This window comes from Peromyscus eremicus, unplaced genomic scaffold (assembly GCF_949786415.1).
Source record: "Peromyscus eremicus unplaced genomic scaffold, PerEre_H2_v1 PerEre#2#chrX_unloc_4, whole genome shotgun sequence".
Classification (NCBI taxonomy): Eukaryota; Metazoa; Chordata; class Mammalia; order Rodentia; family Cricetidae; genus Peromyscus; species Peromyscus eremicus.
Genome location: NW_026734291.1, coordinates 1,862,783 through 1,888,080, shown reverse-complemented (window position 1 = coordinate 1,888,080; position 25,298 = coordinate 1,862,783). Strand labels below are relative to the sequence as shown.

The following is a 25,298-nucleotide window of genomic DNA, read 5'->3' as shown; positions in this document are numbered from 1 at the left end:
CAGGGAGAGATCTCTGGCTTTGGATGAAGGGGATGCTGAAGGGCTTACCTTGTATCCCAGGAGAGGCTCCTGCAAAGGACAACTTGACATTTAGCGTAAGGAAAGCTCTTAGCAATCTCAGTTCCCATGACATCTGCAGCTCTTCCCTAGACATTCTATTGTATCCTGGAGAGCCATGGCATCCTCTGTGATGTCACTATGTTGTGGCAACACCCACTGTCCTTGGGAAGTTTATTCAGTACTATCACCATTTACTGATGAACATGTTGGCATACTGAACAGTCTAATTCAGAAAGAGAATGGAGAGGTTAGAGAAACCAGAGAGTGACTGAGGAAAGCTGACATTCAGGCTCAATGTAAAACATCAAGAAAGAAGTGGTCAAGAGAATCATGTAATGAGTTCTGTGCAAGAAAAGGGAATCTTTCTGGAGAAAGTGGGCTTGTGCTGAATCTTCCAGTAATGGGGAACAGAAAGCTGGAGTCTCTGGGAACCAACAGAACTTCCCTGCTTGTCATGCCTCTTGAAATTCAAGGATTCCAGGATAGTAAATGTTCTGGCTCAGAAGTCGGAAACTGGTAAGGCCAATGCTTTATGCTGGGAAATTTTGGCTTTCATTCCTTTGGTAGATAGGCATTGATGTGTGAACATGACGCCGACATTAAAGCGGGAGGGATTAATGAGATGTGCCCATTTCAAGGCAGGACATCACTCTACTTCAACCACAGTGGCTAACTTTAGTTACTTCCCAGCTGCTCTGTGTTCCTCAGTTGTCAGTGAGGAGACTTGTTGAGTCTGGTGACCATGTTCTCCCCTTATATGTCTTCTCCATCAATAGTTATATGGTTAAAGTGACCTGTCAAGATATTTGGGGAACCTCTAAATGACTGGGGTGATTATGAACTATTGCAATTTTTTCCTGACTTATAAACCCAAAGGCTTGTGGACTCTGTAGCCAAGTTGAATTCTGAGTCTGCAGCTGTGAATCAGCCTGAAGAGGCTATCTTTTTGGTTACTTGGAGCATGTGCTATGAGGGCAGAGAAAACCAGATAGCTGGGATAACCATTTCCCTTCAAATAGAGGAGACAGCCGAGTTCCCCAGAGGGGGCATCTGAAGCACAGGACAAAATAATTTGCGGTTTCACCGAGTCACTGGTAAACAAGCTTTCTCAAACATTTGATTAGGACTGTGTGGTCTGTCCATTATCTTTGCCTTGTGATACTGCAAGCTCATTTATGTTCATCTACCCACAAGGAGCACCAGAGAGCCACCATCCCACCAAACCTTCCTCACCAAGATGCAGGTGAAGCAGAAAGTGCAGACTGACCACTCAGCTACAGGAAATGACCATTGAAAGAAAGTAACAGTGAGATTGCCTGATCTTTATCACAGAAGAGAGCATGAAGAAGAGGTATTCATTCTTTCAAACGCTGTGTTTTCAATCTCAGGTCCACTCTGTCATCATTACATCATTTTATATAAGGTCTGTGTTTCTGGTAGGCTGCATCTTCAGGGTATGCCTTCAGGGTATGCCAAAATCATGTCTCTGAACTCCTCCCAAAGGCAGAACCTCAAATGTGGACAGGAATGATATGAGGACAAAGACTCTTCTGCTTCCTCTAAAAAGAAACAAAAACAGAGCCTGTGACGTGAGTCACAGTACTCATGGACTGAGGCAGTAGTATGAACTCCCAGCATGACTTTAAGAGAATCTATCAAGTGCTGTCTAGTGTGAGATGTTAGTTGCTGTGAGTTTGAGTTAATTTTTTGTTACTTGCTTTAAAAGGTCTTGTATGTTTGATTCCTCAAGCAGCAGTTGGAGAGGCCTGGTCACACATCTAAATGTGTCCATACAGGGACTCAGACTGATCCCTGCTCCTTTTGTTCCCCTCTGAGAGGACACACCTGCATGCATTTGTTCAGCATCCAATTGATAGAGTTCTCCCACTTTCACTCAATCTCTCTTTCTCTGTCTCTCTAAGTTTCTCTTTCTCTGTCTCTCTGTCTCTCACATACATGTGTTTACGTTGTATATTTTTCTATGTGTTTGTGCATGTATCTCCCTCTAGTCCCTGTAGTCAGGGATCTGTGGTTGGGCATGTGCAGTTCCGTATCTCACAGTTCTCCAGTGATACCTTGGTGAAAATTGGGAGTACCACTTTGAGTATTATAGTTCCGCCAGTGTACTTACTTTAGTGACACATAGATATTTTCTTGGAGGTGTTTATAAATTTGTCATGATGCGTCCCATCCTCAAAACTGTTCACGATGTTATTTTGGTCTCCATTGTGACAGGTCCCATCATTGAGAATTTGTTTTTGAGACAGGAGAAACATCTTCACAGACTCTGAAGGGTACACACCTGTGGAGTAGACACCAGGGAAATTCTTAGACTTCTATTTCAGCAAGCCTCCTGAGAGAGCTCATGCAACTCCACCTCCCATCATCTAAACAGCCTGCCTCTACTGACATAGGGTCAGCACAGGCGTGAGTAAAATGTTTTCAAATTTGTGGGTTTGGTCCTGGGTTTGGGTACCAACAATATAAGTAAATTTGTTGTAACAACTCTGGGGAAAGGTGTCCTGAATACCTGGGGAGTCAGGCAACACCTTGATGTGCTTAGGACAGCTCTGATGGCTGAAATTGCTAGGAGACAGTTCAGCCCTGGATGGTGAGATATCCTGGACACCTCAAGCTGCTCACAACCGCTCTTCCCTGAAGGTATCCCAGAGACCTGGAGCTGTTGTGCACAGCTCTGACAGCTGAAACTGCAAAGAAGCAGCCTGACCCTGGAAGGGACAAATTTATGACTTCTTTGGAAATTCAGGCCTGGAACTAACGGAGGATGATCTCCCTGCAGGATACAAAAATCCTGCTCTTCTCCTGGAGAGCTGTTACAGCTGAGCTTTGCTCAGTCCCCTCTTAAGGGGGCTACCTTGCTGAGCTCTGCTTCTCTTGCCTATGCTGTGACTTTCTTTTGCTTCACTCTGCAAAAAGGGAAAAACCCCTGCAGAAATGTAGCAACGTACTCTGGCTCTGGAGAAAAGTGTTACTTTTTACCTCTTTATGGCTCTGTTCACTGAGGGACATCTCAGCAAAGATCTTCTGTTCAGCTCCTCCTTGCTCTGCTCTTTCAGCTCCCTCTTGCTCTGTCCAAGGGGGACATCTCAACAAGGATCTTCTATATGCCAGTGAATGAAGATCATCACACCGAAAATTCTTTTGAGAAAGATATTTATTTGGGAAGGAGGAGTCCAGAAGAGTAGCTGCCTCTACCACGGTGGACAGAACAGGCTTTTTTTTAAATACTGACAAGACACGGCGGTTTACACTGGATGTTTTGGGGGTGCAGTCAACCTCAGGTTGACTTGGGGCCCAGGGCTCTACTGTTCTGCTCTGTGATTGGTTGATTTCACAAGGCAGTTGGCCAGGGGCAGAGACGGCTCTGATCTGAATAAGCCAAACTGTGTTTCCTTCTGCCCTGATCTGAGTATTTCTTCCCAAGTTCTGGGCTCCAGGATCAGGATGAGTTTCTTTAGCCAGCCCCTTGTCCCTACAATAGCAAGTTTAATAAATACCAGAAGTTCCCATTACTTAGGAGACAGGATGTGGCATCCCATGACATCCAGTAGTCTAGAACACACCCTGAATTCCTGTGATACTTAAGGACTATTTTCATGGAGTTTATTACCTCTAGGTCCAGGACCTACTATCAGCCAAATCCTTTCTATGAAAAGCTCAAGATGGGGCATGAGCAGGTCATGTCACACATGCAGAGCTTAAAGAGTGAGAACACCAAGGTCTCAGAGAAATTAAATGGTCTGGCCGAAGAGTCAGTCATCCATTATTAAGTGCCTGTCTTTCAGGGGACCACAACATTGTGCAATGGCCATCTCTGGCTTTCCTTGTTGCTGTACTGCAGAGTCTGAAGCTCTGGCTCCAGGCTTTCTGTCTCTTAGCAAGCTTCCTTAGCAAGTAGTGCTTTGTCTTATGCTTCTCATTCTCAGCGTTGCCAATAGTGAAAGAGACTGTTAGCTACTCCCAACACCAAATTGTCATACTTAATAGTCTACAGAAATACTATTTTTAACTTTCTTAATGGCATGACCATTGATGTACAATTCCTCATGTTTTGACATTTCACCATAAAATTATTTTTCTTGCTATGTCATAACTGTAATCACTACTGTGATCAATCATAATGTAAATATCTGTTATGCAGAGTATCTGAGATGCCTCCCCCTTGAAAGAGTAATTCCATCACCAAATGAGTCATGACACTTAGAAGTCCAGTTTGCAACATGAGATGGATATCATGTATGGTCTTGGGCAGGGGTCTATTGCAATAGGACTGCTACACCACTTGTGTCTCCTACCCTCACTCAGACAGGATTTGTCCTCTGCTTGCTGATGTTTACCCACTTCCATGGTCAGAGAAGGGCAAATGGGGAATCTGTTTTCTTACTATAGGTTCTTGGATTCCTTTGTTGTTGGAGTTTTCAGAAATAGTATGATTATTTCGGGAATTCCCTTTTCTCTGCCATTGGCCAAGAGGAAAATGTCAGAGACCCCCAGACACAGAAAGAGCAGGTAAGAACAAGCAACAGGGTCAAGGTTAGGTCCAGCATCATTATTACCTATAACATTAGCCTGTTTAACATTCAACTCACCTGTGTTTACTTCATCACTTTAGTCATACACATTCCCACACACACACACACATTCAACCCCATCACCACTTTCATGACAGGCAACTGTTTATTTTTTTGTTCATTCACCAGTAGTTCTGGAAAGTGAGTCTTTTGTGAGAATCATTTGGCAATCAATCCCTGCTTCTCTGCCTGAAGCTGCAGTCCAATGATGGAGATGGATCAGTCACACATCACACACCTTCATGTCATTATGAGGATAGAGGTGCTATGAACAGCCTTGAGGGAGTAAGTTCAAAGTCCAGCACCATTTGCTTTTTGCACATTTGCTTTTCAGGGTTTATGTATGATCACAGTGGGGATAGCAGTTTGCAAGTAGGAGAGGCCCCTGCAAAGGTCAAGTGAGTCATTCTCTTTGTCACCTCGTTGGGTGGCATGTGGCCTTCTTCTTCCCATTCTCTGCATGCCAAGGTGGTCTCTTCACTTTGACAAGCTGTTGGTTCACACTTACAGGGACCTCACTGGGAGTTGGGCAGCAGTATTTACTGTGTGTTCTGTTCTCTTTTGTTTTGTCCTCTCCCATAGTAGTTGACCAAATTCCCTATCTGATACTCTACAAAATGTTGGAACCACAATGTCAATAACACTAGGGAAGACTGAATTTATTGTCACTTTTGAACGTGATGCCCATATCACCGCAGAGGAAATGTACTACTCTCCATGTCAGTATGTAGCTCTGCCACGCTGAGAGGTCTTGAGCTCTGCCCCTTGACCCAGCATCAGTGATTTTTGTTTCTGAAGCTGCTGGATCCTGTCCCAGCTAATTGTCGGGTTCCATACATCCTTCCATTTGTGTTGTCTCTTAATTTGATATGGTGTCATTCTTACTAGAGGAGTGTGTCATACATGGTGATCCATTTATAGAACTATTTCATTGGTTCTTTTGTATGGTTTATTCAGGTTTGATTTTATTAGTATTGGCTGAGTATTCTCTTGTACAGTATGAGTTAAGATTCAGAACTAATTTACATGAGTTCTGATCTTTGTTATTTCTTGCTGGCTAATGACATTTCATTTTAACGTTTTCAACACATAATTATTTGTGTATGAACTCACAGACATAGCATTCACTCAGCTGTGCACACACTATAACTCACATGTAGATGGTGGATGGGAATAGTTTACTAGAGTTCTATGCCTTTATTATACCATGTTTCCCAGGAGTTGAATTTAGACTTGTTGGCATGTAGCTTTACTTTTTAAACCCTCTACTAGTCCCTAATTTTTTAAATGTTTACCTTTATACCACTAGACTTCTACTTCCCTCTTGCATCACCTTTTTTTGTAGAATCCAATGTTCTTTTATTTTTGTACATTTCAAGAATGTTATGCTCTTCCTACCACCATTTGTGTCTAAGAACTTTGGAACCCACTCCCAATTTCTTGAGCATCTCACTGATTGATCAATGTTTTATTTTCTAGCCTCCATGTGTCTTTACATTTTCTATAGTTTATTTTTGTTCTACTTTGTATTTTTTATACTCTGATTTTATAAAAATAAAAGTTATTTCAATTACCTTGTTTTTGAGAAGATTTGCTTTGCATAAAACCATTTTGAAAAGTAATTGCTCAGGCTGCTGATAAAAATGAATTCTGCTACTGTTCCTTGAGAAGTTGTGTAAATGTTAAATCAGTCCATTTATTTGTATCTCGGTTGTTCATTGGTTTGTTTTTCTTTTGATAACTCATATAATCATATATTAAAATCACCCAAAATAATGTTGAGTTCTATCTGTTATATCATATTTAGTAGTGTGTGCTTTATAAAATTAGGAACATCAGTGTCACAAGGACATGTGTTTATGGACTCTTGTTGAAATTCTCACTTCATCAATATATAGTGACCTTCATTTTCTCATTCAGTAATTTAACTTTAAAGTGTACATTGTGGACTATCAGTATGATTGGACTTGTTTGTTTCCACATGTGATTTTCTACGTATTTCTTTGGCACTGAAATTCATTTGTTGCATGTACCAAATAGCTCTATGTAGTAGAATATTATTTTAAGGTGTACTGTTTTTGTTCATGTTGAATTTGTTTAACTCTGTAAAGCTATATTACTGTGCCTTTGTAAAACATCTGATGATTTAATAAAGAACTGGCCAATAGCAAGAAAAGAGAAAGGATAGGTGGGGCTGGCAGGCTTAGAATATATATAGAAAGAGAAAACTGGGTAGAAAGCTCTAAAATCAAGAAGTCAGAGGAGGAGGAGGGCTCCAGGAGCCAGCCACTGAGCTACACAGCAAGCCACAGAGTAAGAGTAAGATTTACAGAATATAGAGAATATGAAAAGCCAGAGGCAAAAGAAAAAAGGGTTCATTTAAGAAAAGCTGGCTGGAAATTAAGCCAAACTAAGGGCTAGGCACTCATAAGTAAGAATAAGTTTCAGTGTATGATTTACTTGGGAGCTGGATGGAGGTCCATCAAAAGTGTAATAACCTCCAATAACAGCTCTCTTTCATTTATGTAGTCTATTCTGTCAGGCTATTTCTTCTAATTGGAATGTGAGACACTTAAAAGATAATATTATCTCAAGTTGTAAAATAATTACTATCATTTTATTTTATCTCCTTTATTATATGTTTTAATTGTTCAAGATAGCTTTTACTTAAATATTTTTAGTCTAATGATGTATTTGGACTCTCTCACATACATTTATAATCAATCTTCCCATTTCTCTTCTTCTTGTTTTGGTTTTGGGAATGCTTTCTTCTAACTTATTATTTTTGTCTCTTTTTATAGGATACATTTATAGGATTCATCGCAATCTTTGTCTTTAGCTACCTTAAATCCACCAAAGATGAATACATTCTGAATGTAAGTTTTATTTTATATTATTCAATACAACAATTTTTTAATAAATAGAGTTTTCAAGATAGCACTACTCAATTTCACTCAAGAATAAAAATTACATCGTTGTAGGCTATGATAGGCAAAACTGACGGTATTAGAAAATTTAAGCTGCCTTATCCAGGCTTGTAAAATTCTAGTTGTGTCCATATTCTGCAAAGCCTTTTGATAGTACTGCATAATTTATTTGTGGCATAATGACATTATAGGTTACCCAAACTATTGATCGTATTTGAATGACTGATGTAATAGTAAAAGTTACCCTAAAAGGTTTCTCTTTTAATCACCAGTAACCTCATATGACAAATTATTGGAATTATCAGTAGTTTTTAAAAACTTAATTTTTGCATAATAGACATACAGCCTCAAGTGGAAAAATATTAACATTTAAAAGGGGTAAAGTAACAAAGGCCTGAGTATATAATGGGCACAAGAATGGGGTTGTTTCCATTTTCCTGATATGAGAAGTAGATTATATGGACCATGTCTTAAGGTTCAACAATCTACTGGGATAAAAAATGATGCCTTCAATAATGCTTGGTTTACTACAGCCATATTAAAGGTAGAAGGAAAAATACCTACAACTCACAGAGAGACCTGTGTTTTCAGGAGTAGAAAAATGAGGATATAAAGTGAGGTAATGATTGGGTGGGGATGATTTGCCATGTGGCTATTGTGACAGACTGTGAGATCAATGTTGTTTCCTGGCAACTCAAGTGGGATTTTCTCTACCCACATCATGGGACCAACAAACAGGGAGCAGCTGAAATGCAGTGTTTTCTTAGGACATTTTATTATCCAAAATATGTATACCATATAGTCTTTATTGTACACAAAGTGGGAGGTGATTCCAATCAATCCCTGGCAAAATCTTTGGACATTACCCTTGCACCTAGTACTATTACTTAATAAAGGGTCCCTGATCTCACTGGATACTGCCTGAGCAAAAGATATTCAGAGCCTTTTCTGGGTGGATGTCCTACTAACTGAGAAGTAAACTATGGAATAAGAAATAAAAGCCTCAGAGTTATCTTCCAGGGTAACAGTTATTCTATTGTTACCTTCTTTCTGCCAGGTTTTAAGCCATTTCTTTTACTAGATTGAGGTAGAAGTGGGAGTTGCATTTCTCTGAGACAGATGCCCAACTTAACCAATCTGATAGACTCCAAAACCCTAGATGAGTGGGGACAGTACCACCTATGAAAATTGAAGGCATTGTGTGTCACTTTTGAACTTGGGGTCTGAAGATAGGTGAGGTTCCTGCCACATTGTTCAAGCTAGGATGTTATTGTTACTTATTGAGAAGTCTTAGTCTCTGGCTCTAGGCCAATTGTTGATATTTATTCTGATGCTTCTGTACCCTCTTACTGCTAATAATGGGATTACATTAATTTTTCAATATAGTTATTGTAAATTATGAAGGTGCCATTACACTAGGAGAGTGACTCTGGTCTTGGCATCAAGTGAGTAAACCTATGTTAATTGTATGGAAATTCTATGCTGAAACTGAATTGTCTTAGTGATACACTCAGTTTTTCCTTTGGTTTCATGTGAGAGATTGCAAGTAATGGAGTCTGCATTCTCCAGGACATCCAAGGTGATTTAAGGTCTGTGGAACTGGTGGACAGTGTACATTCCCAAAGCATGCAGGGCTCTTGAATTCTTGACCAAACAGAAAGAGAAAAACAGTCTTACAGTTATCATAGTTGTTGTATTTAGCAGGAAAACAAAAATTATCTCCTGAGGAGTCTACAAATGGTGCTTAGGTAAGAAGAGAAGTTGCCTGGGCTTTCTTTCTTCACACTTGATAGAAAATGGAGATACAAATTCTACAGAGCCACAGTCAGTGTCCCTAGCTGTTCTTTGGTTCTTTAAACTAAACCATTCCACATATCCAGAGAACCCAACATATCAAGGTTGTTCTTCTCTCTTCTCACCTAAGTTGAAAGAATACTGATATTTCTCCTAGTGTTTGTTTATGTTTGGCCATTGAGATTATAATATGATTATGTTATTTCCCCTTGATTTGTGGACTCACAAACATCCCATTTATGTTTTATGTTCTATCTATTTGATAAAATTTTAACAATGTGAATACCCAAACAGGAGCTAAATAATCCAAAAATTGCTGTGCCAATTTGCATGATAAAAAACCCAGAAGGTTGCAATCCTATGTAACAATCTCGCAGAAACTCAGGGATGTTGGGCACGGGAGAAATTGTCTTCCCAATGGAATAGGACAGTATGTTACCTGATATTGTTCTTTTTTTTAGATTGCATTGTACTATATTAAAATCCTCTTTCTATGTGTGAACAATACCACATATATTCCTTTATTTACACATTCAGGACTTCTTTTATCAGTAATTTTTTATAAAATCTAAATCATTTATAAGCACTTACATTTCTAATATCATAAATATTATCTTGTCATCTATCTGTTCTTGCTGCCTTTCCTTTCTCCTTCCTTGATTCTTCCTACCTACTTATCCTTATCCACTTTTCATCCTTTATCTTTTATTATTATTCACTATACTCATATTCAATTTATTTTCCTTTACATATTTTTTCTTTTTACTTTATTTCCTCCTTACTTCCTTTATTCTTTCATTCTTCCTTCCCTCTTTTCTTCCTTTCTTTCATTTTTCTTCAATGAAATGTCCTTCTTTACAAGAGCTGAAGATTTAGTTCACAGACTAACCTCATGACAGAAAAAATTACAAGTAAACCTCATACACATGATTAATAGAAGATGGTGGAAAAACTGTAGTTTGCTTTGCTTGCAGGCATCTGTTTTTTAGTGGATTTGTAGTATCAATGAGCAGAAGGCAGTGTCTTTTCACTGGGTGAACATTAATAGGAGACATCTATGCTATAATGGAATATTGTTTCAAACCAGTGAAATAAGAATAGCTTCCTTTGTCCACTTTCCATTGCCTTTGTGCCTCACCAGCAAAGATGCACCTTGAAATGATTGATTTTTTTAACTTTGATGGCATTATACACCAACATGATAAAAATCCCATACAGGTCTTTCAGGGTCAAAATTTAAAAAGTCTCACATCAATGCTCTTCCATACATAGAGATACTGTCTATTTAATATATTGTATGATCACAAGTGCAATAATGAGGAGCATAGGGCCTACTTATAATCTAAGATTGGTTTGAACTCAGAGAGCCCATGAATTGGCAAAGAAGAAAACATTCTATATACTCTAGAGATGAAGCCAAACTTTAAAAGATTCAGAAGACATCACAGAGTGATTATTGTATGTAGTAGGTATAGGATACCATATCTACTGTTAGCATTATCCAAGTTTAAAATATTAACAAAATGGGGTTTTTGGTGAAAGCCACATAAAACCACAAGGTTCAAGAGTAGCTGAATTTATAGCAGGCCATAGTCCAGTGATGAGAAAAGAGACATACCTACCTTTCTCAGGGTAATTATTTATTCTTTTGAGAGAAGAGGTAAGACTGTTGGCTCAAAATGTTGAAATTAGATTCTCAGAGATTTGAATTATATAACAAGCTGCTTTTTATACCTTACAGGTTGCCCTCATGAATAAAGAAGATTTGTCAGCAACAAAAGGGATTCTAAGACCTAGTTTAGTAAAGAGGGAGGACCTCAAGTCTCTAGTTACGATGTAAAGCAAAGGATAACCAGACTACAACTCACAGCTCCAGAGAAGCTAACTAAGAAGAAGGACCCTAAGAGAGACACATAGATAGTCCTGCAAAGAAGAAATAGATTAGATCTACATGAGCAAACTGGTATTAATGGGGGTAATGGAGGACAAGGAATGGGGAATGAGAACACAGGGGAATGGGATGGTCAAGCTGGAAAGGGACAGAGTGGTAGAGCAAGGAAAGAGATACAATGATAAATGAAGATATCATGGGAATATGGAGAAACAGGGTGCTAGGAAAGTTCTCAGGAACCCACAAGGATGATCTTACCTTAGAGTACTGGCAATAGTCAAGAGAATGCCTGAGCTGGCCTACTCAGGGACTGGATGGCTAAATACCCTAACAATCATCATAGTACTTTCATCCAGTGACTCATGGAAGCAGATGAACAGATCCACAGCCAGGTGCCAGGCCAATTTCCAGGTGTCCAATTGATGAGAGAGACAAAGAATTCTATGACCATGATGGAAAAAAGTACAGAGACAACTAGCCAAAGTAGTGGAAATGCATGAACTGTGGATCAATAGCTGAGGAGACCCCATGGTACTGGACTAGGCACTCTGGATAGGTGAGACAGTTGTTTATCTTGAATTGTTTAGGGGGCACCCAGGCAGTGGGATCAGGACCTGTCCCTAGTGCATTAGCCAGCTTTTTGGAGCCTAGTTCCTACTGTGACACACTTTGTGAAGCCTTGGTGCAGGGAGGAAGGGCTTGGACTTGCTTCAACTGAAGGTACCAGGCTCTGCTGACTGCCCATGGGAGACCTTGCCTTGGAGGAGGTAGGAATGGGGTTGGGTTGGGTTGAAGCCTGGGAGGTGGGAGAAGCAAGGACAGGGAAATCTGTGGTTGGTATGTAAAATGAATAGAAAATCTATCAATAATAAAAAAAAATGAAAAGAAAAAAATCTTAGTACCATTACATTATCTGGCATCTCTGGAAAATTCTCTTACTAGGTAGTACTTCAATATGATGTGCCAAATGAATAACTGATGGGAAAAGGAAGATGCACAGAACTTCAAATTATATATATATATATATATATATATATGCATATATATATATATATATATGTATATACACACACACACATATATATACAATGAAGCTATGATGTAAAAGAAACAGCTGATTGCTGATTATCCTACTTTATTACATTTCTACCAGACACATGAAAATATCTCTTTGAATACACACATAAAATTTTTAATGTTTCTTATATTTTCTATTAAGCATTTTAAAATTAACATTGTTGTGTTGACAAAACAGCTCACATTGGGAGTAGATTATCTACTCTTGGACTTGTACACTGGAGGTAGACACATGAGGATCATGAGTTCAAATGTATCCTTGAATCATTACTGAAATCTATGCCAGGCTTAATATACACAACACTATCTCAAGGGGACTTGCGAAAATATGAAATCAAAACCACAACCCACCACCCTTTTCACAGAAAATCTTACTCAGAAAGTATGACTATACACTGCCTGATATTTAAATAAACCTTAGACTAGTAAGATGATGGATTTCCCGTTTTATGTGTTATAGCAGAAATATACATATCACTAAGTAAAAACACAATGGAAGATGAATAAAAGACATAGAAGGAATATAAAGACCACAAAAGTAAATTTAACTAAAATAAATTTGCCACACATATAGCACACTTTGGTATCTACCTCAAATGTTTCAAAATAGAAATGAAAATGCATTGATCTCCCCAATCAGTCTTGACTAAAAATAGTAACTAGTTTACTTCCTTCAATTCTATGATGAAAAGAAAATGAAGTAAGATTTTTTTCTTTAAGCTGAAGACAACTGTGATGTCTAAAATCTGTACCAAATTGTTTACATGAATAAAATTTTTCTTGTGTATGAGTTTGTCCTTATTTCCTGATTTTAACATGATATAAATAGGCTTTAAAATATTTTCATGGCTAGAGACATGGTTGAGCAGTTAAGGAAAGTTCATTCCCAGGAATAAGACTTGATTTTGACAACTTCCTTTAGTTCTTGCTACAAGAAGATTCAAGAGCCTAACATTTTCAGAAACTACCATGCAAATTCACATACCCTCAAAACATGTACTGACATCACATTATTAAAACTGAAACAGCTCTTTAAAAAACAATTTTTCACTGATGAAACTTTTTCATTTGTAAGCATGCATTCCTATAACACAGGTATTGAGACATTTAAAGGCTTACAGAGATTTTCTTCATTGTGAATTGGTTCATGTAACAGAAAGCAAGCATGTGTGCTTGAAGTCAGAGAAATCCTTTTCAGTTGGCAGTATAATTTGTGAAGGTTTAGGAAATGCTGTTCTGCTGAGGAAATATGTCACTGGGGGTATGCTTTGATCAATCACATCCACACATCATTTTCAGTTCCCACTCACTGCTTCATGCTGCAGGGTAAGTATGTGAGCTCTCAATTTAGCTGCTATGTCTGATAATTGTTGCCATGCCACTAACACGGTGATACTGTATCCCTCTGGGGCCAAATAAAATTCATTATTAGTGAACATAGACATTATATAAAAAGAACAGGACAGGAACTAATAAAAATACATCACATTTGACACCTGAATTAGTTATTTCATTTAATTAAAGAGGAGTACAAAATCTAAAAATACTACATTGTTATTTAAATTCATAGTGGAAGTGTTTAGCTCTGAAAGAAAAATTCCCTGAGTATCAAAAGTTAGGTTACACCTATAGTTGGGTGTGGAAGGTATCCTGGATATATACAATTGAGAGGAGAAAGATATCCTGGCTGCTGGGGTGTCAGGCTCTACCTGAAGCTGTGGAGGAAAGGTTTTCAGGATACCTACAGCTCTCAAAAAAAAGCTGTGAAAGGAAGCTGGATACCTAAAGCTGTGAGGAGATAGGAATACTGACTTAGAAAGTTAAGCTAGTCCTGAAAGCTTGTCCCAGTGTGGGATGGTTTACTGGAAGGACGTGACAAACCTGCTCCTCTCCAAAAATGAGCAATTACAGATTATCTGAGCTAAGACAGATTTCCAGCAGATCTATTCTTTGCTGCTCTACTCCACTCCCCGAAGAGAATTTTCTAGCAGAGGTGTCCATTATTTCTCTGTTCTACCCCACTAGTGAGTTTTCCAGCAGAGATATCCATTGCTTCTCTGCTTGACTCCACTGGGGAGATTCCCAGCAGATTCTGCTCTGCTCTGTCAAAAGATCTTCACCCAAATCTAATTCAAAAGATTTATATAGGGGAAAGGGATCCAGAATAGTAGCTCCCTGTGTCAGTGTGAAAAAGGGCAGTTGCCTGCTGAACAGACACAGGACTTATATGGGGCTTGATAGTGGTGGAGATTTCCAGGGAAAAGATTTTGAGGATAGTTATTGGTTGGATTTCAAGCTCAAGCTCAAAGATTGGGAGGCTTTCATGCAGTGATTGGTTGGTTTTGTGCTCAGGAATTGGTTGGTTTTTCTACTCATGGATTGGTTGGTTTTGTGCTCAGTTGGTCAGAGGTAGAGTGTATTTCTTTGGCTCTGGTTTTGGTGCCAAATTGAATGTTTTTTTACTGCCTCTGGTTTTAGTTTCCAGGTGTGTTTCTTTAGCTGACCTTTTACCCTACTCACAGGGATTTATGAACTAATAAGTTCATTTATTCCATGATTTTACAGGAGCAAACATAGTAAAAATGGACATCATAATGTATGAACAGATTGCTGACACTGTTACATGCTTTTTTACAGAATGACCACCATTGTGTAACTGAAAGCAAGTGTTTTGGATAAAGATCTTGCCAAATACTTTATAATAATAAGCCCTCAGTACTTTTTGCAGGTACTCAAAGACTATTGTAATGTGCAAATGCTAAATGAGATTGACTGCACAGAAAAAGGTTTATTTGTGTACAAAGAGCAAAACTGTATGACACTGACTATATTTTTAGGGTTTCTCTGCAGTATGTCTTTTTCTAATGATTTCAGAGACTACTGATACATACAAAGGCTTTATCACACAGATTAAATTCATACAATAGGTGTTGTTTCATGCATTTGAAGAGTACTGTGTGTGAAAAGACCTCACCACATTGATTAAATTCATGGGGTTTCTCTCTAGCGTGTGATCTTTCATGCATTCGAAGATGACTGTGATGACGAAAAGCTTTACCACATTAATTATGGTCATAGGTTTTTCCTCCAGCATGCCTTCTTTTATGTATTTGAAGAGTACTGTGATGAGCATAGACTTTACCACATTGATTACATTCACAGGTTTTCTCTCCAGGATGTCTTCTTTTATGTATTTGAAGAGTACTGTGAGGAGCATAGGCTTTAACACACTCATTACATTCATAGAGTTTATCTCCAGTATGTGTTCTTTTATGAATTTGAAGAGTTTGGTGATGTGCAAAGGCTTTACCACATTGATTACATTCATAGGGTTTCTCTTTAGTATGGGTTCTTGTGTGCCTTTGAAGATTGCTAAATCGTGCAAAGGCTTTATCACATTACTTACATTCATAGAGTTTCTCTCTTGTGTGTGTTCTTTTATGACTTTGAAGATGAGCATGTCATGCAAAGGTTTACCACACTGATTACATTCATAGGGTTTCTCTCCAGTATGTGTTCTTTTATGTATTTGAAGATGAGCATGTCGTGCAAAGGTTTACCACACTGATTACATTCATAGTGTTTCTCTCTAGTATGTGTTCTTTTATGTATTTGAAGAGTATTGTGTTGTGCAAAGGCTTTACCTCACTGATTACATTCATTGGGTTTCTCCCCAGTATGTGTTCTTTTATGATTTTAAAGATTATCATGTCGTGCAAAGGCTTTACCACATTGATTACATTCATAGTGTTTCTCTCCAGTATGTGTTTTTTTATGCCTTTGAAGATGATTGTTATGGGCAAAGGCTTTAACACATTGATTACATTGAAAAGGTTTTTCTCCCATAGGTACACTTTCATGCCTTTGAAGATGACTCTTATATACAATGGTTCTTTACCACATTCAGTATTTATGAAAGGTTTCTTCTCTCCAGTTTGACTTCTTTCATGCCTGCAAGCACATGTAAAATCTTTATCGTACTAATTACACTGTTGATTCTTTGTATCTGTATGAATTAAATTAAATTTGGTCTAATTGTAAAGAGGAATCAGATCTTAAGATTTTGTCATTGTTTTTACACCTATGTTTTATTTACGCAGTCCTAGTACTCATAGGGCTTCTCTGTAGTGTAAGTTTGTTAATGCATTAACAGTGAAGCTAGAAAATCAATTACGTTTATACTAGAATCAAATTCAACAAGTATACTCAATGTGGGGACTGCTACATCTCTACTCATTGTTATGAGAATGAGGTATGTTATGTCTTCCATACCCCTAGGCTCATATGTCTTGTATCCAGAGTGACATATGATATACCTAGTAAAGGAAGAATAATAAATAAAAGATTTCCGCATTGAATTCCGTTTGACTTTCTGTCCTCATAGACTTGTGGTATAGGGATTAAGGTTTATCCTCAACAACATCCCTTGACTTTTGACTCTAACTGTCCCACTCACTAAACAGCACATTCACAACAAGTATATGAGTTACACTAGTTTTACTATGGACTATTTGCTCAATAGAAAGTTTTGACAATATACTTATCAGCTCTTCACTGTGTATAACTTTTGTAATATGAATGTTATGAAATAAGAAGACTGACAGTTCTACAGCATTGCTGTCATGGTGCTATGATTTTAATGGTGGTCTCTTTTGGGAAACTGTTTCTTTGACATTGTTCTTAACAGAATGCCTTGAAAATTCCATTCACCAACATCAAATTGAGGTTTATGGTGTTGTGAGAATTTAATAATCATCAATGCACTTTAAGTGGTACTTATTTACACTACTGCTTTTGTTTAAAATTTTTAGGACACTATATAATTTCTTCACAGGTTTTTTTTTAATCAGCTTGCACAAGAAAATTACCTTACATGTCTTCTAGAATTTTGAAAATGTTCTTCAATATTATGATATTCCCAAATGTATCCTAAAATAGAGTACCAGAAAATTTATATTATTCAAAGCATTGTAAAATTTATGTTACTGTTTTCAGTGAATCTTAGAAACATGCCTGATTTATTCACCTCACTCTTCTTCCTCAATCAAATTACATAGTAACATCCAAAACCAAGAAACACTTGTCACCCTTATTTTAAAATGTGAAGTAAAATACACTGTCTTACCTATAATAGTGAGGTTCCTGTAGGTCTCAATCATCACATCTTTGTAGAGATTCTTCTGAGAAGAATCCAGCAAAGTCCACTCTTCCCAAGTGAAGTTGACATGCACATCATCATAGGTCACTGCATTCTAAAAGATACCATACATATGTACAGCAGAAAGCATGATACTGAGAACATTATAAATGTATACCTCTTTGACAGTATATTCATACAATTCTGGTGCTCCTCATATTTATTTCCTGACATACATGTTATAATGTAACTGCTAAGTCACTTTAGAAGGAAACTGAACAGGAGGGTAACCTCTGTCATTTATGTTCCCTTTGAATAGGATACCACCTTACAAGAGAAGTACCTATTAACAAACATAGCGACAAGGAAACTGGTGAACAGTACAGAGAATACATGCGAGAAAATGTATGAACAATAACTAACTACAGAGAAGAAAATAAGATGGACAAGCTGGGTGTATTGTCTTATGGCTTTAACCCCAACACTCCAAAGTCTGGCGCAGGTATTTCTGCTTCTGACTTGAATGCCAGAATAGTCAATGCAATCAGGTCCAAAACAGCCAGAACCTAGTTGAGCAATTATTCTTGTTGTAAGATGGAGGGATATCATTGCGTATATGCACAAGAGAAGTATAGCTGGGTCTTGAGGTATATTGACTTCCAATTTTCTAAGAATTGCATAGTGATTTCCTCAGTGCCTGTACAAATTTCAGCTTGTGATAGCAATGAATTCCCTTGCTCCATTTCTTTGCTAGCACTAGCTGTCATTTGTGTTATTGATCTTAACCATTCTTATAAGTGTAAGATGACAGCTCAAACTAGTTTCCATATGCATTTCCCTGATGGCTAAAGATGTTGAACATTTCTTAAGTCTTCTTCAGCCACTTTAGATACCTCTACTGAGAATTCTGTTTAGAGGTGTACCTCATTATAATTGCATTGCTTGGTTTCTTGTTGTCTAGTTTCTTGGGTTCTTTATTATCTTGTGTGAGAAGACACAGAAGCACATAGACAAACATGTTGAACTCACTTATATGTGGAAATTATGAGTTAAGTAAAGTACAAACACAGTAAAAATAGTTAATTACATTAAACCCATAGATGCATAGAGGCTTAGTTACAAGAGCAGCTCTAGAGTATATTCTCCCTAAAGACCAAACTATGCCACTCTTGGGCATATACTCAAGGAATGCTCAATCATACCACATGGACACATGCTCAACTATGTTCATAGCAGCATTATTTGTAATAAGTAGAACCTGGAAACAAACTACATGCCCTTCCACTGAAGAATGGTTAAAGAAAACGTGGTATATATACATAATGGAGTACTATTCAGCAGAGAAAAACAATGACATCATGAGGTTTGCAGGAAAATGGATGGAACTAGAGAATATCATGCCGAGTGAGGTAACCCAGACTCAGAAAGACAAACATGGTATGTACTCACTCATAAGTGGATATTAGATGTAAAGCAAAGGATAACCAGACTGCAACTCACAGCTCCAGGGAGGCTAGCTAGTAAAGAGGACCCTAGGAAAGAATTTGATTTCCAGCATCCACACAAAAGCTCACAGTCATCTTTAATTTCTGTTCTAGGGAATCTGACATCTAATTCTGGCTGAAATAAGCACCAGAAATGCAAGTGATACAGAGACATACATGCAGGCAAAGTACAAACATAGGAAACCTTAAATTAAAGCTACTATCTTCTAGTAAGAAATGTGCTATGAGCCGGGCTGTGGTGGACCACGCCTTCAATCCCAGCACTTGAGAGGCAGAGGCAGTGGATCTTTTTGAGATCAAGGCTAGGCTGGTCTACAAAGTGAGTTCCAGAAAAGGGGCAAAGTTACACAGAGAAACCCTGCCTCAAAAAACCAAAATAAATAGATAGATAGATAGATAGATAGATAGATAGATAGATAGATAGATAAGAAATGCGCTAAGAAAAAAAAGTGGCGCAGGAGTGGCTACATGTGGTGTGGACTATAAACATAAAAAGGCAATAATGTATAAACATGCACCAGGATTGCATACATAGTTTTACTAGGCTGAATTAGAGACAAGGAGCTCTCTTAGATTCTGGTAATGCTTAATTTTTTGTTCACCTCCTTCTTAACCCAGTGCCCCTACATTCACAGAAAACACCAAACTGATCCTAAAGTCACACTGGCTAACTAGGTCTAGTGCTGTGACAGAGCAAGGCACTGAGTTACCCTACAAGGAGCACAACCTGTTTTCAGAGGCCTAGAAGAACATTATTCAGGACTGCAAGAAAACTTTATTCCTTAATTTGTATTTTTCTGGACCATTTTCATATATTGTTTCTGTTACAGAAAAGTAATTATAACCTCACTTAAACATACATAATGTCTCCACATTCCATAGGACTAAAAACATATCCTGAATTTAATAATTGAACTCAAAAATGCCAATTTCCAAGTGAAGAATAAAAAACATCTACTCCAATGATTATCTACTTGCAAGAGCTACATTTATTAGCAGATTTCACATTTGCTGGAGTACACAATCATTTATTTAGACATTTATGAGGGGAGAAAATAACTGGAAGATAAATGATAGTTTACTGGACACACACTTGTAATCCCAGCTCTCAGAATGTAGCAGTATTACCCCAAATGTGAGAACATCCTGGTCTATATAGATGAATTCAAGGAAAGCCATCCAGCAAAACTAGCTCAGATATATTGATCAACTCATTAATTATAATATTAAAAACAGGCAAATGTAATTTAGCTACAACAGTTTTTAGGTTTTGTGACAAGATGATTGACACTTTCTTATGCACAGTCTCAATATTATCCACAAGAAAAGCATGAGTCTTTGTTCAAAAATAGGATATATGAAACAAATAGCCTTAAAAACCAAGAAATGAAGTCATGTAACATCATAATTATCTTAATGTAAGAAAAGTAGATGAAGTGAAAACTAATCCACAAGATTCATTAAGCAAAGGACAAGATCTATTTACTGAGATTGTACCAAAAAAAATATTTTCATGCCACACAGCAGTAGTGCACCTCTTTCATCCCAGGATACAGGAGGCACAGCCAAGTGGATCTCTGTGAGTTTGAGGCCAGTATGGTCTACAGAGCAAGATCCAGGACAGGCACCAAAACTATGCAGGGAAAACCTGTCACCAAAAAAGAAAAGAAAGAAGGAAAAAAAATATATTCACATATCAAACAAGAATTCCTAAGGAATAAAGCAGCACAGTGGTAGAGCCACTGCCTAGCATGAGACCTGTCTGGGTTTCACTCCATGATGAAATTGTCTAAAATAATCCATAAAGATATACAAAAAATCATAATTCTAAAAGCAAAAAAACTATTTAAAATAAAAGCTGAATAATAATAATAATTTATAAATAATTTGTGTAGACATGGGCCAAAAAGGACAAAAATCAAACAATGATAACACAGACAGAATGAAAAACAATATTATTCTTCATCTCTGAATCAAAACTTAGACAATGTGAAAAAAGGAGCAACATTTTCATATTTTATATTTATAGATCATAAACTGGACACTGGCTGGTATGGGGCTAAGAGCATGGAGACAAAGTCATCCTCAGGTAAATATAGAGTTTAAGGTCATCCTGACTTTCTAAGAACAGGTTGCAAAATAAGTAAATCAGGCCCCAAATTTTTAGTCCACATGTGTTGCTATACTTCCTCAAAGTAAAACCAACACTGACATTTAGTAGCCATAAAAAAATATCTCAGTCAGGTATGGCAACATATATTTGAATTCCAGGGCTCTGGATTCAGAAACAAACAAATCTCTGTGCTTGAAGTCAGCCTGCTCTACTCAGCAATGCTAGGCCCACCGGGGTACATATTGAGACTGTTTCATAGAACCTAAATAAAGACCAGACATGCTGGTGTAAGCTTTCCTTCCCAGCACTTGAGAATCAGAGACAGGAGGATCTGAGTTCAAGGTCAGCCTGATCTACATGTAAGTTCCAGGACAGCCAGGCCTACATAGAAAGAATGTGTCAAAAAACATCAAAACAAGGTCTGTTTTTAATATAGAAAAACATTAAAGTTTTTTATTATAAGCCTAAATAATCTTTAAAATTTCAGTGTCTTCAACAGTTGCACCCTTATATGATACTGATAAAGATTTAAAAAGAAAATTTCTAAAACACAAATATTAATGCAAAAATGTTTTATGCAACTCCTCCTCATAGAATCCAAATTATTCCAAGTATCACACGTTCCAAATATTTGTTTTATGGCTACCAAAAAAGACTAGTTCCATGAGGTCAGAATTTTCAGAACATACTGTCATGTTATACAAAATAGGTGAATGCCAAATACTTTCCAGAGTAAAAGCAATATAATTAGATGATAATAAATCTAAAATCATAGATGAGACCACTGAAAAAGAAATGAGATATAAAGACATACCAACAAATATATATCATGCTCCATTAAAAAAGAATGACAAGATTCTAATAAAAATCAGCCACAAGAAAGCACTGGCCATCATTAATCGTATATACTTATTCTCTCCTTTGTCAATAATAGAAAATGTGTTCTGTGAGGAGCATCTTCACTGAAATTGGAGAGATTCACTTGAAGTCCTCTGATATTTTAACTTTGAAGAAAACATTTTTGACTACTAAAAGGATCTCAATCTCTTATGGTCAAGAAAAGTATACCTGTTAGGATCACTTAAACAACATCTTGTTTCCTATGACTGATTATTGCCTGTAAGTCTGCACCAGAGTGATGAAATGAAAACTTTTTAAAACAAAATTCAAGGTAAGAGATTTTTAAAGAATCAGTGTACAATTAAAGCACTTTGGTATGCTGTAATTACTTTATAAGTCACAAACTATTTTCAAAACAAGTTTATTGCTATTTTAGCATATGTTTTTGTATGAGAGAGTATGCTTCACATCTGTATGCAGGATATGCAAGAGTAAATAGTTATGAGTCTCTCAATTGAATGTTGGTATCTGAACTCAGGCCATCTCCAAAATGAATAGGTGCTGAGCCACCTTCTAAAACCCATAATATGCTTTATCCAGTAAACCAAAAGGCTTTCACAGATTAACAACAAGAACAACAAAACCTAAATAAATAAAAAAGAAAAAAAATTTTCTTGGAGAATATGATGCACCAAAATTAAGATGTTGCTTATGGTAAATCTGCAGCATAAAATGAATACAATCTAGTAACAATGAACAACAATTTATAACAGGGAAGCTGATTACAGAGCTAATTTCACAGAGAAAACACTCAGGATGATCAATGGAATTATGAAAAAAACAGTACACAGATTGACCTAATATGAGTTCTATACATTCCGCAAGGCTATAACAATCAAGAATGTGTACAATATCTGTGAAAGAGTAAAGGAAATAGAGACAAAAACCAAGAACAAAGGCAGGAATGTGCTGTGGGATGTATGGCAAATGTGTTGCTAATTAATCAATAAAACACTGATTGGCCGTTGGCTAGGCAGGAAGTATAGGCGGGGCAAGGAGGAGAATAAAGCTGGGAAGTGGAAGGCTGAGTCAGAGAGACACTGCCAGCTGCCACGATGAGAAACAGCATGTGAAGATGCCGGTAAGCCACGAGCCATGTGGCAAGGTATAGATTAATGGAAATGGATTAATTTAAGCTGTAAGAACAGTTAGCAAGAAGCCTGCCATGGCCATACAGTTTGTAACCAATATAAGTCTCTGTGTTTACTTGGTCGGGTCTGAGGCTGTGGGACTGGCAGGTGATAGAGATTTGTCCTGACTGTGGGCCAGGCAGGAAAACTCTAGCTATAGGAATGTGCAGTCAACTATTAATCAGACAGCAAAAGAAACTGAAACACGAAAGGTGTGATCTTTACAAATGTTACCCAGCTAATGGTGATTCTCTGAGTATAGAAACTAAATAAGCACAGACTTCACAACTACCACAAAAAAATAACTCAAAGTGACCCTTGAACAATTGTTTCTGACCTTGAAGCTCATCATAGTTTTTCAAAGACATAAGCCCCACACTCTAGAGCTCTCACTGCAAAAGGAGGTGATCTCTTGCTATGGCTTGGCAGCCCCTTATGCCTCCTTCTGCTTTCATGTAAACCAAGCCCCACTGTTTTGAAATCCCAAAGCAACACAGAAGAATTATTTATAATCTGCTTCCTGTCTCATGGATTATAGCACAAGATGTCAATTCTACACTATCTACCTGCCCAACACCATGCACACCTGAGAAACATCTGTAGCTCAGAAATGCCTTTTGTCCCTGGAAACTAAACTTCACTGAAACACACCATTGCAGCTGGTGTAGCAGAAAGTTAAAAGCACTTTAATCATGTATTTCCCAAAGGGTGATCCACATCACCATCTTTCTAAAAGTTTTTAAATTATTTGTAGCATTTGTAGGCAAACCTGAAACTGGAATGCAATACTCACAACTTCTAGAAACAAGACACTCATTTTTCCAATCTGTCTTCACACTGCACACCAAAAGCATGCCTGTGTGTACAGAGTGAACTGTGATATTGCAAGCTTCATATTCTCCCATGGTAGGACTGCAGAGTCTCCTACCTAGGAAATCCATATGAAAGGAGGCACAGAGGACAAGGGTGACTGACCAGGTCAGCACATGGACCAACAAAACCATAGCCAGGCTAATGGTCCATTCAAATCCAAGCAGAAATAACAGCTCAACACACCTTCTCTGAATACACTATAATCACTGTGGAATAGCTTGTGGTTTTCCTTACAACTCATTACAGCAGAAGCAGAGGATTATCCAGGAAAGAACCTCTAAGCTTACTGCCACTCTTTCTACTGATTGCAAAAGATTCTTAGAGTGCCACATTGGCTAGGGCCACACAGCATGGCCTCAGAATATTTGCAGCTCATCTACTGGGTGAGTAGAAGTCAAATGGCTCAGAGAGAGAGTACTTACAGCTCTGCACTCCTAGGCCAGCAGACAGGGACCTAGTCAAAAAAATTTCTATTTTTTGTAGACATTCTTCTATTCTCCTAGAACATATCCTGTTCCTCATCCAAAGCAAAGGATCCTATCTGTGCCCATTCCATTATATACTCAATGTTCACTGCAGCCAACCCATTGCCTCATAGCTGGGAATTTTGTAGCCAAACAAAGGTCACATTCACACAGTAAGTGTTGTTACTGTATAACTGTTTTTAAAGAAAAGCAGGTCAAAAAAAATCAGGCCATGAATTAGAAAACAGAGAATGTGGATATGATGCAGTTATGATCACAAAAATATTTTGTAAAGTTGACACAGACTTTATGGCCATGTGCTCCACAGTCTAGGGATTTGTATTAGAGCACATGAAAGATTTCTCAAACTTTTTATATCTAGTTGTATATCTAAAACCTGATAAATGATAGTTCCATTAGGCATGTCCACAACATTTTACCTACATCTATTATGAGTAAATTACTGTAACTATAGCAATTTGGTTTCATGATAAGTTCAGTCCTTTATCCAGATTCTTGATTGCCCTTTTCTGTGGACCCCAAGAAATGGCCAATCAGGACATTTATGGAACATCTAAAATTGATTACCTAATTCCACTTTGCTAATCTAAAATACTGTTGAAGTAGGAAATCTCTCAACATCCACCCTACCTCTCCCTTCTTGCACTGTGACTCCACTAGCTTCAAAGTTGGTCAATGAACTCAATTCTTGCAGAGGTTCCTCTTCATTAGTAAGTCACCCATAAAAGACAGAGTGATTGGGGGTCACTCATTTTTTGGTTTACTTTTCCTTCTGACTGACAAGTCAAGGCTCAGAATGGAAGGAGTTACACGA

At 37.7% G+C, this 25,298-nt stretch overlaps 1 protein-coding gene and 1 long non-coding RNA gene across 6 annotated transcripts in view; one reads left to right on the top strand and one right to left on the bottom strand.

Annotated features, from left to right (window-relative positions):
- Window positions 1–208: 208 nt before the first annotated feature.
- Window positions 209–25,298, top strand: part of LOC131901147 (uncharacterized) — a 30,454-nt gene continuing 5,364 nt past the window's right edge. For 2 of the 5 annotated variants that reach the window (XR_009376387.1, XR_009376386.1), the window contains exons 1-7: window positions 209–576; window positions 2,296–2,487; window positions 7,454–7,528; window positions 11,115–12,031; window positions 17,798–17,980; window positions 21,013–21,072; window positions 22,031–22,267. This is a non-coding gene — a long non-coding RNA (uncharacterized LOC131901147). Of the gene's footprint in view, window positions 577–2,295; window positions 2,488–4,452; window positions 4,591–7,453; window positions 7,529–11,114; window positions 12,032–17,797; window positions 17,981–21,012; window positions 21,073–22,030; window positions 22,268–25,298 lie in introns of those variants that run through there. The other 3 variants (XR_009376389.1, XR_009376390.1, XR_009376388.1) reach the window with 3 other exon arrangements.
- On the bottom strand, window positions 15,097–17,843 carry LOC131901146 (zinc finger protein 844-like). Its single transcript, XM_059252400.1, has 3 exons — window positions 17,467–17,843; window positions 17,210–17,270; window positions 15,097–16,292 (listed from the first exon to the last, which is right to left on the bottom strand). Exons 1-3 carry the CDS (start codon window positions 17,498–17,500, stop codon window positions 15,863–15,865), a joined length of 525 nt encoding a protein of 174 aa, XP_059108383.1. The 5' UTR covers window positions 17,501–17,843; the 3' UTR covers window positions 15,097–15,862.